Source organism: Vulpes lagopus, chromosome 8 (assembly GCF_018345385.1).
Source record: "Vulpes lagopus strain Blue_001 chromosome 8, ASM1834538v1, whole genome shotgun sequence".
Lineage (NCBI taxonomy): Eukaryota > Metazoa > Chordata > Mammalia > Carnivora > Canidae > Vulpes > Vulpes lagopus.
The window spans coordinates 100,799,748-100,817,507 of NC_054831.1; the positions used below are offsets into that span (position 1 = coordinate 100,799,748).

At 34.1% G+C, this 17,760-nt stretch overlaps 1 protein-coding gene across 4 annotated transcripts in view; it reads left to right on the top strand.

Annotated features, from left to right (window-relative positions):
• The window catches only part of TRAPPC13 (trafficking protein particle complex subunit 13), a 38,313-nt gene that overhangs the window by 8,624 nt on the left and 11,929 nt on the right, over nt 1-17,760 (top strand). For all 4 annotated transcript variants that reach the window (XM_041766791.1, XM_041766792.1, XM_041766793.1 and 1 more), the window contains exons 2-7: nt 3,310-3,378; nt 3,935-4,034; nt 6,118-6,202; nt 12,485-12,612; nt 15,889-15,961; nt 17,245-17,289. In XM_041766791.1, the coding sequence (XP_041622725.1) occupies nt 3,310-3,378; nt 3,935-4,034; nt 6,118-6,202; nt 12,485-12,612; nt 15,889-15,961; nt 17,245-17,289 (500 nt within the window). The remainder of the gene's footprint in view (nt 1-3,309; nt 3,379-3,934; nt 4,035-6,117; nt 6,203-12,484; nt 12,613-15,888; nt 15,962-17,244; nt 17,290-17,760) is intronic.

Sequence of the window (17,760 nt, forward strand, 5' to 3'; positions counted from 1 at the left end):
CCCCCCTCCTCCACTAATTTTTACCCTCTTTGAAAATATGAAGAAAACAGGTATTTTTAATACCAGTTTGGGAAGTTTTTTTTTTTAATGTAGGGTTATCTTTTATCCACTACTTATTATCTCATCCCCTAGAAAATCATAGAATCCATAAAATTAAGCTTTCTAAGACTTTTGTACACATTGGAAGTTTGAGCATATACTAAGGAAATAAGTTGGCTACGTGTTTGGGTAAACTCAAAAACAATTTATCTTTTTTTTTTAAGTATTTAATTTACAGTTAGTTATCATACACATAATATTAGTTCCAGGCATACAAAAAGTGATTCAGCACCTTTATACAGTACAGGGTGCTCAATACAAGTGCACACCTTAATCCTTTTTACCTGCTTGACCCATGCCCCCACCCCCCTCCCCTCTGGTAACCATTTGTTTGTTATCTTTAGTTAAGGATCTGTTTCTTGGTTTGTCTCAGTCTTTTTTTTTTTTTTTCCTTTTGCTGGCTTTGTTTCTTAAATTCCATATATGAGTGAAATCACATGGTATTTTCAAGGACACTTTTTTAAAAGAGTGTTTTAGGATTCCCTTGAGAATGTATTTTTATTAAAATTAGGTTTCTTCTGAAATGAAAATAAACGGGAATAGAGAGCACCATTTGGTGTTAAAGGTGAGCTTAGAGTCTTAGATATTTGGATTGTGAAAAAAAAAACCAAAAACCTGTCTCATCTATATCATTTTTAGAGCGTTTTTTTATCCCCTTCAGATTGTACTTAATTTTAATCTACTTTCGATAGAAAAAAGAGCGAAGTAGAAAGTTAGAAATACCTCCTCAACCACTTCCAGTGCCTGCCTCGTCAACAATCGGTAGCTAGCTGGTTAATACTGTTTGAGATGGAGTCCTATTTTGAATTCCTATAGGATGTTTCTGGTAAGACATGACAGTGCAGGTTTATGGCCCAATAGGCCTAGACTTATAATTAATAATATAGAGAATTATTTTTGAACAAAGTGAATTTGTCTGAGTTCAGATCTAATTTTGCAACCTATCTGCTATGTAGTCTTTTATATGCAAGTTACCTTCCCCAAGTGTCATCCTTGGTAGATAATGATACCAAATTTGTAGTCATTGGAATTAAATGTGTTGATACTTGTGAGGTATTTAGCATACTGTCTACCACTAGTAAATACCAGTTATACAAGTGACTTCAGAAATTTTAAGGTTAATATCTGTTGCCTGTTTCAATAGCCATCTAGTTATATTATCTGTTTTTATTTTGTTTTATTTATTTAAGCTCTATGCCCAGCATGGGCCTTGAATTTATGACTCTGAGACCAAAAGCCAGCCAGGCACTCCTCAACAGCCATCTATTTAATATAACATTGTTTAATGACCTCAGTTCATGAAACAACATCTTCAAGATAATGCCAGTTACTTGAGGAGTTGGGTGAGGTGCTAATTCTTGCATTCAGCAAAGATTTATAGAGTATACTATGTGCCAGAACCTATGTCAAGCAACAAAACCAGAAAACAATATAAAACATAAGAGCCTAAACCTCATGGAGTTTGAATCAGAGTGCTATAAATAAGTATGTATATCAGTTCATGATAAATATAAGGGACTATCAAAGAAACAAGGTGAGCTGTTACTTCTTTTTTGGAAAAGATGACATTTAGGCTGAAACCAGGATAAAGGCACTAAATTTGGTATGAATGATATCGCTAGTTAGTTAGGTGGTACATGTTTACATATACTAATGAATACCACTTATACTGTGAATTGACCATTTAGGGCAATAGTCTTTAAAAGTTTTTTGGTTTTATTTGAATGAACATTTTTAATAGAGTATAAAGAAATAGTCTTCTTTGATTAATTTTCTGAAATATTTTACAAGTTTTTATGATTTTTTTAAAAGATTTTATTTATTTATTCATGAGAGAGAGAGAGATGCAGAGAGAGAAGCAGGCTCCATGGAGGGAGCCTGATGTGGGACTCAATACTGGGACTCCAGGATCACACCCTGGGCCAAAGGCAGGTGCCCAACGCTGAGCCACCCAGGCGTCCAAGTTTGTATGATTTTTACTGTTAAATTTTTGTCTTTATTTTGATCTGATCAAAGATCAACCTTTTAAAATAATTGAAAAAGATTTTGTTTTTTAGTTGGAATGTCCTCACTAGGCTAGGTTTCATAAATTTTCACTCTTTTTAGTTTTCTGTGGCTTAATTTTTTGCCTGTTAAATATTTGATACAGGCAATTTATTTGATATTTGAAATGAATTTAATTAAATTTTTAATTTTTTCCAAATAGCTAACCAGTTGTGCTAGCACTTTGTCATGTTTATTTTTTTTCTGCATCCTAATAATCTTTTTTTTAACTAATACATCTGTGGTCTTGCATTAATAAGCCAGTTAGTTGATTATAGACTACCTTTTAATATATGGTAAATACATTTCTTCCTCATTGTTTTCCCATTAATTTCCGTAGCTTATTTTTACTTCTTTTTCTAAGCTTCGGGCACACTCTGTTATGTCCCAAGAACAAATCTTAATTTTGGTTGGAATTTTAAAAAGCTGTACATTAAGTGATAATTTTGTAATTTCTGTACAGAATTAATAATACATAAAGATCCACTTACTGAACTTCTAGTGGCTGGCGATTAGAACCAAGAGATAAAGCTTTATAAAGATTCTTTTTTTGTAAAATTACTCTTTCATCTTCAAGATGGTGAATCAAAACATTTTTCCCTTTCAGGAAGATATTTTCTTGATATTGTTCAAAGTGAAGTCACTCAAGATTATTTTAAAGGTCTTTTTCTTGGGCAGCCCGGGTGGCTCAGCAGTTTAGCACTGCTTTTAGCCTAAGGCCTGATCCTGGAGACCTGGGATTGAGTCCCACGTCAGGCTCCCTGCTTGGAGCCTGCTTCTCCCTCTGCCTGTGTCTCCGCCTCTCTTTCTCTCTGTCTCTCATGAATAAATAAATAAAAATCTTTTGGGGGAAAAAAAGGTCTTTTTCTCATATACCTTAAGCTTTAAAGTTTCTTTATTTTCTAGTTTTTCTATGATGTGATATTCTACATTTACATTTAATTTTTTAATATATTAGGTTTTAAGTAAATCATATAAGGTTTTCTGTTATAAATTAACATTTTTAGTAAATGATGTGTGAGTTTTGGAAGTACTTAATATTATATTTAGGGAGTTTTAGGTTGTATTTGATTTTATTATAGAATTGATGAGTACCATACACTCAGTTTGGGAATACTAGCTCAACGCAATATTAATATTTTCTTTCTTTTTTTTCTTAATTCACAGTGATGCGGTTAACTAAGCCTACTTTATTCACCAATATTCCAGTAACATGCGAAGAAAAAGACTTGCCTGGTATGCTTTATTCTGCTTACACTTAGGGAAAAGTTGAAACACAGGTTGCCTGTATTACCTTGGAATAAACATAGTTTTGCCAGTCTTATACTAATTATTTGCTGCATTCTTTGTCAGTTTTTGTATGATGTAAATGGTAACCATCTAAGTAGTAGATCTCACCCATAATCTCTAAGTCAAGATACTGTTGATATCCCATGGCAACAAGAAACTTTTAATTTTAGTAAGGATACATTCATAGTCATGACACTAAAATTTTATTTATCCTTAAATGTTCCATCAATGTGTGTATTAGCATTCTCTTTATTTAAAATTATTAGTGCTCACTAAGTATATTTTTTTAATCTCATGACGTTCATTTGCCTTTGTTTCTGAAGTGTTCATTTTCTATGAAACTAGAATTTTTTGGCATGCATTTGTTGTAGTAAAGATTATAAATTAGATTTTTATAATATAATTTTTGTTAAGATTATTTTTAAAAAATATTTCAAGCTATTTCTTTATGGAAGTAAAACTTACAAGATAAGTTAGAATTTATGTTTTTCTCTTTCTATAGGAGATCTCTTTAACCAACTCATGAGAGATGATCCTTCAACTGTAAATGGTGCAGAAATTTTAATGTTGGGAGAAATGTTGACTTTACCACAGAATTTTGGGTAAGAATGATATGTTGAGGGCAGCCTGGGTGGTTCAGCACTTTAGCACTGCTGTCAGCCCAGGGCCTGATCCTGGGGACCCTGGATCAAGTCCCACATCGGGCTCCCTGCATGGAGCCTGCTTCTCCCTCTGCCTGTGTCTCTGCCTCTCTCTCTCTCTGTCTCTCATGAATAAATAAATAAAATCTTAAAAAATAATAATAATATGTTGATATAAACTATGCAACATTACTTAAAGCCATTACAAATTATGTTCTCATAAAATACCTATGGAATGGAAAATTACTCATCCTAATACACTTACGTGGTTAAAAGAAAAAACGATTTTACCAAAATTATACTTTGTGATTCTGGGTTTTGTTTTGTTTTAACTAAAAACTAAGATACAAAAAAAAAGGGAGGGATGGGGGTTTCTAGGTGGCTCTGTCAGTTAAGTGTCCAACTCTTGATTTCAGGTCAGATTGTGATCTCATGGTGGTGAGATCAAGCCCTGTATTGGGCTCGTGCTGTGCATGGAGTCTGCTTAGGATTCTCTCTCTTCTTCTCCCTCTGTCATCCCCTCCTAACCCCCTGCAAATTAAAAAAAAATAATACCAAAGTATGAATAGTGGTTTCTAGGATGATAAAATTTTATGTATTCCTTTTATTTTACTGATTTAATCTAAATGTCTTTCAGAAGTGACTTTTTTGTTCAGTTTCATGGCCCATCTCCCAACATAAGTTATAAGACTTGTCAGCTCTTTAAGAACTGTCAGTTTTTGTTCCCTTTCTTACCCTTTTTCTGGGTTATTAATGAGGTAGAAGCCCTTGGTTTCAGTCTGTTTGCAACTGAGAGAATTTAAGACCACATGGAATTTTTTAGGTTTTTTTTTTTTTTTTTTTTAATTTTTTATTTATGTAGTCATACAGAGAGAGAGAGAGAGAGAGGCAGAGACATAGGCAGAGGGAGAAGCAGGCTCCATGCACCGGGAGCCTGACGTGGGAATCGATCCCGGGTCTCCAGGATCGCGCCCTGAGCCAAAGGCAGGCGCCAAACCACTGCGCCACCCAGGGATCCCTTTTTAGGTTTTTTTTTTTTTTTTTTTTTTTTTTTTTAATTTTATTTATTTATGATAGGCACACAGTGAGAGAGAGAGAAGCAGAGACATAGGCAGAGGGAGAAGCAGGCTCCATGCACCGGGAGCCCGACGTGGGATTCGATCCCGGGTCTCCAGGATTGCGCCCCGGGCCAAAGGCAGGCGCCAAACCGCTGCGCCACCCAGGGATCCCCTTTTTAGGTTTTTAAAAACAGTTTACGGAATATGGTCATTGACTTGTATCTTGAAAGCTTGGAAATATATTCATGTAAAATATTTTTATGGATTTTTGTGTAATATATATTTATAAATAGGTATTCTTATAAAATATACAAAAAATACAAAGTAAGGCCAGTAGTCATGTAACCATTATTATATTAGAATAACTTAAAGTTATTAAATAACTTAAAAAACTAGACACATGGTAAAAAATACTGAGATCGATTACTTGGGTCTCTTCTAGATTTAGGGTATAAGTTATATCAAAAATTGCCATTTCCAGCCTCTTCAGAAATAAATCATAAGACTTTTAACATGGGTCTGATTTCAGGGGCTTATGTCTAGGGAAACGGCTGTTTGAGCAATAGTTGAGGGCCATAATAGATACCACGTTTTATAGCATATGTCAGTATTTTGAGCTATACAGGACAATGAATCAGCAGCCTAGGGTACACAAAGGAATGCTAAAGTATTTTACGGATCTCTATCTTAGATTATTTATTTATTTATTCATGAGAGAGAGAGACAGACAGAGAAAGAGGCAGAGACACAGGCAGAGGGAGAAGCAGGCTTCATGCAGGGAGTCCGACATGGGACTTGATCCCGGGACTCCAGAATCACACCCTAGACTGAAGGCGGAGCTAAACCACTGAGCTATCTGGACTGTCCACGTGATTTCTATCCTTTAGTAAATTCTTCTCCATCTTAAGTTCTTAGTGGTGCTCATACAGAATATTTATATTAAAGCTTGCGTGAATTTCTGACTAAAAGTGTACTTTATTTTACAGGAATATATTTTTGGGAGAGACCTTTTCCAGTTATATCAGCGTTCATAATGATAGCAATCAAGTTGTAAAAGATATATTAGTAAAAGTAAGTGGCATTCTTGTTTGGGATATGTATATGCTTTTATAAGCTTTGTAATTTCTTATGTTTTTGAAACTTCCTTAAAATGAATTTTGATACTGGACTTTTAACTCTCATTAACAACAGGCATTAATTCAACCCTTAAAGGTATAAGATAATATGCTAAGCACAGAATCATTTTTCCTTATTCTCAAAGGTTGTGATTGCTAGGGTGACAAAGCAGACCAAAGGTTCAAGTTTTTATTAATAATTTGTGATTAACACAGTAAAATTTGAAAGGGGAGGATCACAGAGGATTGTGTCAGTCACGAAGTCTTCCTGGAGGAGAAACACAACAGGATCTTGAAAGAGTGGTAGGATTTAGAGAAAAAGAAGTACATGCTAATCAGGAGCAGAGGCATGGGAATCCATAATGTGTTCTTTGTAACAGTGAGCAAAATTCAACTGATAGAAGAAGTAGGTAAGTTACAGAGATGTGTCGTAGCCTGAAGTGGAGCGTCTTGAAAGCCAGGTTATAGCTAAAGGTGTTAGGGGCCCCCCTTTTTTTTAAGGCAGTGGGCAGTCAGTGGGGACCTCTTGAGCAAAGGTATTCACACTGTGTTGGACGACGGATAGGAAAGCACTCTATGGGTTGCTTTGTAGGAAATATACCAGTTAGAAGATTGTCACAGTAATTTAGAAATCAAGCTGTAAAATATGCAACTCAGTTAAACAGTCTGAAATGTATTCAGATGAGATCAGGTGCGTTCAGGGTGGAATGGCCAGAGACTGAAATTTATTCAGAAAGAGAAAGGGCATGAGGAAAGTAAAGAGTTACGGTAAGTCAGGGAGAAGTCATCAAGGGGATCTTTATGTGGTAACTTTATGTTACTAGAGCATTGCCAGGGATCCCTGGGTGGCGCAGCGGTTTGGCGCCTGCCTTTGGCCCAGGGCGCGATCCTGGAGACCTGGGATCGAATCCCACATCAGGCTCCCGGTGCATGGAGCCTGCTTCTCCCTCCGCCTGTGTCTCTGCCTCTCTCTCTCTCTCTGTGACTATCATAAATAAATAAAAATTAAAAAAAAATTTTTAGAGCATTGCCAAAAGGGAAGTCCAATTAAAATGAGTTTTAAAGTGATCAGCAAGTATTTAGAATTGAAAAGAACCTCAGAGAGCCAGTATCCCAAATTTCACATATGACCCAACTACCAGAAACTAGATGCAAAATTTTCATAAATGTTTCTATGTTTGTTATACAGGGATGGAGTTGGCTGCCTTTTATTAAAGCATGAGTTGGGAGACAACAGCCTGCAGGCCAAATTTGGTCTCTTGCCTGTTTTTATAAGGCCTTTGAGCTAAGAATGGTTTCTACATTTTCAAGTGATCCAAAAGAAACAATCTTATTACTTTGTGATGTGAAAATTACAGAGGTTGGTGTCCATAAGTAAAGTTTTTTTGGAGCACAGCCACAGTCATTCATTTATGTATTACCTAGGACAGATTTCAAGCTACAACTGAGGAGCTGTAGAGTTGCAAAGACATTGTATGACCTGTGAGGTCCAAAGTATTTGCTATCTGACCTTTTAAAAAGTTGGCCAGCCTCTATATTGATTGTGAAAAGGTCTGACTTTGAGAAGTTTGAGTATATAAAGTTTTTTCCTGGCATACACTTGACTTTCAGTAAATGATTATTTTTGTAAGGTGAATAAATCACCAAGTGCATATGATTTAAGTCAGTATTTAAGAAAGTAATAATATAGCATACTTAGTATAAAATATGTATTTACATTGGCTTTATTCAGTTTTAATTTCATAAAGGCAGCAGTATTTAATAATGATAGTAGCTAATATTTATTGTGCAGTGCCCACCAAGGGTTATCTTAGTTTCTCAGGTAAGATGTTCAGATTCATGATATACACATATAAGCCATTTTTTACATCAGAATAACTTAAGAGGATATAGCTGAGGAAGCACAGCATGACATTGGCCTGATTTTTTCTTTTTTATGTTGTCTATCAAAGCTTTAGATGTCAGTATTATGGTTTATTAATAAAAGATGGAGATAATTTTCCTTCATTTTCAGTGTCATTTTAATGAACAATATATGTGGAGCATTTAGACTGTCTGGTTTTTGTAGGGTTTATAGAATTCTGTGAAATCATGTGAGCTTGTGTGTCTGATGGGGGAAGTTTCTTGGTAACATTTCTGCTTTTTTCCTGTGGAGATCAGTTTAAACTTTTTACATCTAACAGAGTATAACAGTTTGTTAAACTGTTTTATTCTAGGAAATGCTCCACTTCAGGTAGTATTTGCATACAAGTCTGCAAAGTAGTCTCTTAAAAAACTCTGCTCTTTCAGTGTTATTTTCCCCTGATCACTTCTTATTTTGCCTAATTTTGCTTTTTTTTCCCATTAAACTATCTTTTGATTTGTGTATTTTAATTTTTTTTCAAAAAAGCTATTTTCATTACTTGTATTTAATTTATATTTCATTACTTGTTTTTTTTATTCTCTACCTCATTGAGTTTTGCTTTTAGCAAGCTCCTTTCTTGTGCTTCTAATTTTTGACTTTGTTCTTTTCTAGCTTTTCAGCTGGGGATTTAATTTTTAAATTTTCATTTTTTTATTTCTGTTGATAAAAGTGAATTTTCTTCTGATTGACCACTTTAAAAATATCCTACAGATTCTAACATATAGTGTTTTCATTATGATTAGTTTTTAAGAATTCTATAATTTAATTTGTATTTATTTCCTCTTTTACCCAAGAGTTGTTTAATGGGTTTTTCAGATAGAAAAGCTTTTTTTTTTTCCTTCTGGTTAATGATCTAAAGGTTGTTTAATTGCATTGTGATAAATATTTTTCTTGTTTTATTCCTACTTCTAGAACTTGCTAGTGTTTTATTTGTGACCTAATGTTAATTTTTAATGAATATTTCATGTGTAATTGAGAAGAAGTATATTTTCTGTTACCCATTGTAAAGCTGGATATGTAGATCCATAAGATTTATCTTACTGATGGTGTTGTTAGGTCTCCTGTATCTTTATCTTTACTTCCTTTTTTTTTTTTTTTGTCAACTTCATCTGTATTGTACTGAAAATGACATGTTAATCTTATTAGTGTGCTTCTATTTATATCTTATACTTTGTGCTTGATAAAGGCTATGCTGTTTCATTCACAGATGCTTGTTCTTCGTTTCAAATTGTGGCTTATAATATTAAAAGTTTTCTCCTTTTTTATGTTTAATGGTTTTCAGCTCAAATCTTACTTGAAGTGTCTGTATCACTACACCGTTTTGTAAACTGTTTCCATTTGCCTGGTGTGTCTTTGTTCTTTTTAATTTTAGCCTTTCTCAGTCATTTTGTTTTTATTGATGTTTCATCAATATAACACATATTTGGTCTGGCTTTGTAAGCCATCTTGAATTTTTTTGTTAGATGAATTAGTCCATTCACATGTATCGATAAGTTTACGTGGTTGGTTTCAAATATGTCATGTTATTGTCTATTTAAGTAGTAAGCATATTATGTTATATCTGCTATAACTGTTTTCTCTGCACAACATGTTTTCATTCCTTATTTTTCAAATAATTTTTGTGTTTAGGAAAGTTTGTATTTTTGTTTTAAGTTTTGCCTTTATATTTATGCCTTTTATGATATTCTCCCCTTCACTGTTTCTTACTCAACTGCTTACTATAGGGCTTTTAGTCTTTAATAGCATCCTTTAACAAATCTTACCTATTGCTTAGACCACTTTCCTTTTCCCCTTTCTCATATCTTCCCATTTTTATTTGCATGTTGATTGGATGGGGATTTCTTAAGTATGCTCAGGACATGCTTGTGGGTGTAATATCCTCTGGGCCTTGAAATGTTCAAAAGTGTTTTTACACTTGAAGGACAGTTTGGCTGGATATAAAATTCTTTATTATATTTTCCTTTATATGTTTTCTGAAAATGCTACTCCTTTGTTACTTAGTTATATATGCTGTTTTTGAGAGGACTAATGCCAGTCTAATTCTCTTGCCTTGTAAGTTATTTGATAATTTTCCTGGAGGCCCTGGGGATATTTTTTTTCCCTGTATGTTTTAGAATTGGTTGTTTGATGTCATTTCTCTGATAGCAAGTGGACCCTTTCAATAGGTAAGTTTAGATTTTTTATTTCTAAAAAGTTTTCATGGATTGTATTTTAATAGTAGTTATATTCTATTATTTTGTCATTTCACATTTCTGATATGATTTGTGTCCTTTTTTTTTCTTTACTGAATTCAACCATATATATTCTTCTCTAAAAAAAGTTTTAGCTCCATGCTAAAAGAACACAACAAAAAGTTTTAGTCTTAGATTTAAAATTTCTCATTCTAGGTGTTTTTTCATATTTCAGATATTCTCTTGAAGATAGTTAATTCAGTTTGACTATTTACAGTTGTCTTCTGTTAGTACACAATAGTTCACTTTTGGTTTTGGGTGGCAGTTTTTAATCAGTGAATTATTTCAATTCTCATCTATTTTCTTTTTACAGTATTTTTTAAAGATTTTATTTGTTAGAGAGTGAGTGTGAGTGTACATGAGTTGTGGGGAGAGGCAGAAGGAGACTCCTTGCTGAGCAGAGAGCACAGTGCTTGGGATCCAGGGCTAGATCCCGGGATTCTGGGATCATGACCTGAGCTGAAGGTAGGCCACTTAACCAACTGAGCCAGCCACCCCTGCCCCTCTTTTTACAGTATTTTTCTATAGATGAAGACTGTTTGTGGCTTTGCATTCTATGAAATGTAGTTTACGGTGCTTTGATATTCCTAATTCGAAAACACACTCTTAAAGCATTGTGAACAAAGTTTGGTTTCTTTACTGGGTGGCCTTTGGGGAAGCTGATGGAGGAAGAAGGGGGTGTGTGTTCCTCAGATTTTCTCTTTTTATATGAATTGTAGTGTCCTAAATTTTTCCTCTTCACTCATTTCTAAAAGCTATCTCTCCTTTTTAACTTTTTCCCCTGAAGTGTTTTCTTTCTAGTAATGCACTTTCTCAGTATTTTCACACTTAGAATAGGCTTTGTCTCTCTGGAAGTGGTTTAGATCAGTGTTAGGCCCATCTCTACTCTTTTCCTAAACTTCTAATTCTTGGCCAAGACACATGACAAGAGCATGAGAAATAGCTTGGCAAAAATTTGATATTTGTCTACTTACAGGTAATTTGAAGTTTGGACATTTGCTAGTTTCTAATTATACTAACACAAGGTTTGGGAGATGACTTGGGAGATTCACAATTACACTGCTGTTATTAATTACTTAAGCTCTCAAAACTTTAATTTTTTACAACTCTTGGAATTTTGGAATCAAAGAAGAGAGACTGTGAATCTGTACTTTTTAAATTCTCTTACTGTCAGCTTAGTGTCATTTTTGAGAATAAAAATGCTTATATAATCTACCATGTTTAACTGGAAACCAATAGCATTTGTTTGTTTTTTAACTGAAAAAAAAAATTCACTATATTAGAGATTAAGGGAGGATGCCATTTATGACAATCACAGAAATGTTCAAAAAGAAACAAAAAGGGAATACAATAGAAAGCAACTGGTTGTTATTTTAGAGAAGGTGGTCCTCTCTTTGTTGGTGACTTTAATGCTGTTTCTAGTTCTATAAATAACATCTAATACTGTTTTTGAATAGTTATTTAACTTTTAGTGTTAGATAGTAGCACATGTGTACTCATCTACCTATATTTGTTTCTGGAATATCCATTTATATATATGTTTTAAAACTGTATATTCATATTGATACCTCAGGTTCCAGCTCAACACTAAAGGTTTCATTGCAGCCTTCTCTGTTCCCTCACTTGCACCATTTTTTCTCTAAGGATAAGAAATTTCTCTCTTGTTATCCTTATTTTTTTGTTTAGTCCTAGTATACACATAACAGTTGCAGAATTGCTAATCCATACCCCTGTGAACAGGCACACGTAATAGAGTACCAAGTTCACATACTATTCTTTTTGTCTCTAGCTTTTGTTTGCCATACTTACTTAGGTTAGTTCTTTTTTTCCCATCCCTCCCTTCCACTGTGGTTGTGTTCATTTGGTACTGTTTGTATTCCATTACCTATTCCCCCTACTTCCTGGCTGATTTTATTTATTTAATTTTGAGTGGATGTATGAACCATCAGCGTGGTTCTAGGCTTCAGAGTTGTATAGAAAGATTGACACCAAGAAGTGTTGCTACTCGTCAAACCTACTTCCTTGTTCCTGCTCTACAGATGTAGCCACACCCTGTAGCTACCCAGTCTCATACAGATTTTTTTTTTTTTAACTTTTTTTCAAGGCTGATCTTCAGACAAGTTCTCAGCGTTTAAATCTTTCAGCCTCCAATGCTGCAGTGGCTGAACTTAAACCTGATTGTTGTATTGATGATGTCATACACCATGAAGTAAAGGAAATTGGAACACACATGTAAGGATTAAATGATACTAGTTCTTTTATTTACGTATGCCTTTATTTGAACTTTTTGTGTTCTGTCCATTTAACATCAAGCCTAAAAACCTACCTAAGAAGGAATTTAATGTCCCAGGTTTACATGCTTACCACAAATAAACATTAAACAAAATGTTTATTTTGTAAGAAAAAAATATTAATTTATTATTTTCATTTATTTCTGTTTTCATGTTAGCATCTATAGATGGTCTTATCCAAAAACTTAAAAAACATGCAAGTGTTCAGAACCCAGCTTCCATTCTGATTGAAAAGTTCATTATTTTTGAAGTACTGGCAACTGACATTAATAGCATTTATTTTTTAAATTACAGCTTTTCAGTTCTGTATTTAACTGTGTATATACACTCTACCCTGAGAATTCAGAAATATAGTACCAAAGTAAGACAAGCTATGAGAAAAATAAACAAACAAAACCCTCAAATTCTATATTCCTGGCCTATGTATGTATTTGAATGTGAATGCTCTATTTTTCTTTGAGAGGCAAATATGAAAATTTTAGCCATCAAAAGTAATTTTTGACTTCATCTGCCTTACCATCCACACACACAATTTACAAAGTCCTTTTCGTTCTTGCTAACTATATGTCATTATCCCCCCTTCTTCATCTCCACTTATGTCACCATTTTTGCCTCTCTTCCTTGACTTAAGTATATAATACTAGCTATTAATCAGTTCATTTTGGTGACATCTCTTCTGTAAGCATTTCTTAGCATATATTCTGTTGTTGGCATAAGCTTCAGAGGCAAAATTTAAAGAGTTCAAATTTCAGCTTCATCATTTATTACTACATGGTCTTGGATAAGTCACTCAACTCCTCAGTGACCTACCACTTCCCTTAGAAAATTCTGACTGTATTAGCTTTAGGAAGCTCTCTAGAACTAATCCTAACCAGTCACTCTAGTTCTTAACCTTTTCTCACTCCTCCCTTCTTATACTGAGGCATATCGGAAGTCTCTTTCTTTTGCACTCCTCTATGCCTTGAAATATATTCTTCCCTTCTTAAGGAATGAATGCCTGTGTTCTTTTGTTTAGCTTACTTCCACTTCTCCAAGTCTCAGATTCACCATGACTGCTCAAAGAGGCTTTCCTGACCTCCTAAACTAAATACCCCTTTTAATGTATTCTATAGCATCGACAACTTGTCATTTTTTTGGTCTCTTACTTAAAATTAATTACATAGTGCCTGTCCTTTCCATTAGGTATGAGTTCCAGGGCAGCTGGGTAGTGCAGCAGTTTAGCGCCACCATTGGCCCGGGACCTGATCCTGGAGACCAGGCATCGAGTCCTGCATTGGGCTCCCTGCATGGAGCCTGCTTATCTCTCTGCCTGTGTCTCTGCCTCTCTCTTAAAAGAAAAAATAGTGTATGAGTTCCATGAAGTCAGCTCTGTCCCCCTTACCCCACAGTCTAACAGAGAATTGTTATTTCTTTTTTGTTTTTATTTTTTTATAAAAAATTTTTTAAATTTTATATTTTTTACGAATTTTTATAATTGGGGCACCTGGGTGGCTCAGTGGCTGAGCATCTGCCTTTGATCAGGTCATGATCCTGGGGTCCTGGGATTGAGTCCTACATCAGACTCCCTGTGGATTTTTTAAAATATAAATAATTTAAAAATAAAACATTTAAAAATAAATAAATAAATGATAAATGGAGGATTTTACACATTTAATAAACTTCAATAAACAATAAATTTTTAGTAAAATTTAACAAATGTAAAAATTAAAAATATGTTTTTTTAAGATTTTATTTATTTATTCATGAGAGACACAGAGAGAGGCAGAGACACAGGCAGAAGGAGAAGCAGGCTTCATACAGGAAGCCCATTGTGGGACTCAATCCATGGACTCTGGGATCATGCCCTAGCCAAAGGCAGACAGTGGCTTAACTAACTACTGAGCCACCCAGGCATCCCTGAAAACATTATTTTTGAGAATTTTTTTTTTAAGATTTTATTTATTTATTTATGAGAGACACACAGAGAGAGAGAGAGACAGAGACACAGGCAGAGGGAGAAGCAGGCTCCATGAAGGGAGCCCAATGTGGGACTCTGTCTGGGGTCTCCAGGATCACAACCTGGGCTGAAGGCGGTGCTAAACCACTGAGCCACTGGGGCTGCCCCAAGATATTTTTATCTTACATCCTTGAGCCATGTATTTTAATTTGATTATGCTACTGTTGGATTTTAGATTATTTCTAGTCTCCCACTATTCTAAGTAGCAGAGTGATGAACACCTTAGTATTTCGTGTGGTAGATTGCTTGAAGCATTACTATAGGAACATATAAACATTTTTAAGACTCTTACTTAAGGCTTATTTTCTAAATCTCCTGTAACGACTAACAGTGTATAGAGAGTCCCTTTCTCTAAACCCTCATCAATCCTGGTAACACCTGTAAAGAATTTTTTTTCAAATCTTAAGAGGTAGAAAAATTGTATCTCATTATTGTATTTCTTTGACTAATTGTGAGGCTGAATATTTTCACATTTTTGTTAGCCATTTATAGTATTGCGATATATCTATGTATCCTTTCCTCCTATCTTGAGAAAGCTACTAATGTTTTGCTTATGAGATTTCTCTTCATATTGTTAGAAGTATTTTGTCCCATTTTGTATTTTGCTTTTCGTTTTAACGTGTTTTTCATTTATTCAATTTATAAATTTCTAAGACTTTTCCTTTCTATTGCCTATTTATATTAAAAAGTCTTTTTCATCCAAGAATTTTTGTTAATTCATGTATTTTTCTTCTAGTTTATATGAACTTACTTTGTACATTCAGCTATTTGGTTATTCTGGGATTTGTTTTGGAATATATGTCACCGGGATCCCTGGGTGGCGCAGCGGTTTGGCGCCTGCCTTTGGCCCAGGGCGCGATCCTGAAGACCCAGGATTGAATCCCATGTCGGGCTCCCGGTGCATGGAGCCCGCTTCTCCCTCTGCCTATGTCTCTGCCTCTCTCTCTCTCTCTCTGTATGACTATCCTAAATAAAAAAATAAAAAAATAAAAAAATAAAAATTTGGAATATATGTCACCATGATACATGGCTAATCAGAGCTTTCTTGTTCATGGAATTCTTCTCCACTGAACCTCTTTTTTCCTACTGTGGACTCATTTGGCTATACTTTCACATCTTTGGTAGTCATATTTCCCAAATTTGTGAGTAGAATTGAGGTATATTAGATTTATTATTTAAAAATAAAATTGAAGATGATTCAGAGATATCTTTCTATTTCAGCTTGGTGTGTGCAGTGAGCTATACAACTCAGGGTGGAGAAAAAATGTATTTTAGAAAATTCTTCAAATTTCAGGTATTGAATATGACAAAGTAAATAGTTTTTAGATGACTTTTTTCCCCCTCTATGAAGTTACTCCTATTTATCTGCAGTGAAAACAGGCTCCAAATAAAGCAAATAGCTTCATATGTCTGGATTCGTCATATTATATTATGAGAAATCTAAAGTCAGACTAAATAAAGCACTATCATTGTCAGTGTAATATTTAACTTGAAGATTATTATTTTTTGTTAGTAATGTCTATACCCAATGAGGGCCTCAAACTCATGACCTCAAGATCAAAAGTTGTACACTCTTCTGAGTCAGCCAGACACCCCTCACTTAAAGATTCTTAACCATAAAAAATTGTGCTGTTTTTATGCCATGTCAAAGCACAGAAGAATATAAAAGAGAGTTAAAATGAGTGTGAAATCCAGATAAATTAAATCATATCAAATTTCTAAAGAAATATTTAAATGAGAGATTATTGCCTTGGGACTAGTGGACCAAGCTTCCTTCCGGGATTCCATGAGGAGCCAAAATTGTAGGTAGAGTTTTGTGTTTATACGCAATTTTAACTCCATGATTAAAAACAGTTAAAAACCACTGGTTTAACGCAGTAAGTGGGTGCAAGAAGGGATGAGATGACTGTATATAACTCTCTACGTTATATCGAGATAGTATGCTATATATATCTTTTTCATACCTCTCTGTTTTTAAGTGGAAGAAAAAGTACTATCAGTAAGAATAATAAACCAATGTAAATAAATGTACCCAGAATTATTATGGGTCACTTGGCTGGCTCATTAGGTGGAGCATGTGAGTCTTGATCTTGGAGTCTTGAGTTCAAGCCCCATGGTGTCCATAGAGATTACTTGGAAAAATAAAATTTTCTAAGAAAGGGAAAACTTCTGCTATTGCTTTGCTCTATCACTTATTTAAGATTTTGCGTGCCTTTTTAAAAGAAAATAAAAGTTTTATCTGCTTATTTTAATGAACATTTTTGTGAAACATATAGAGAAAAATACATAAAATACATGTATTCAATTTAGCAAAATATTATGAAGTAAATACACATGTAACTCATGTAACTGTCGTCCAATCAAGAAATGATGGTTGTCTTTTAAAAATGTATTTGGGATTGTTTGGGGGGTTTTTTGTTTTTTGTTTTGCAAAAACTATCGCATACCTATTAAAAAAGTTTTTTACAATTACAGTTAGAAAGTGCCTTTGACAAATTTAAGCCCTATGATTTAAAACAAATAAAAATAAATGATCAAATGAGAATCTCTTCTGATTGTTATGCTTTATTCAACTAGGTTCTCAAACCATTGGATGTGAAAACCAAATTTTATAATGCAGAGGTAAGTGTTGGGCACTTAATGGGAATTGAGATTAAACAGTAAGATCTTACTTGACTAATATTCTAATGTACTGCATTTCATTTCATGTTAAAGTAAATTGCTCATAGGATTATGAATTACTTGTGAAAAATGAACCTAATGTCCAATCAAAAGAGAATCATTTCATTATAGATCTTTTAATCTGCTGTTTTTAAATTACATAGAATCAATATATCTTAAATTTTATTCTTGTTAATTTCATGAGGCTTTCACCTCCTTTCATTAAATGATTGCCCAAAACATCCTTTAATGTTTATTGTTACTGTCTAAAAACGTTAGCAATCTATTAAGTATCTACAGTGTGATTCTGACACCATAAAAATTGAAGTAGTCATTCTAACCCTGCAAAAATGATTTAATATTCTTGGAAAATATTGACAAATACAGCTCAGCAAGTTAAATTCTTTGTGCTGGGAAATCAGTGTCAGCTGC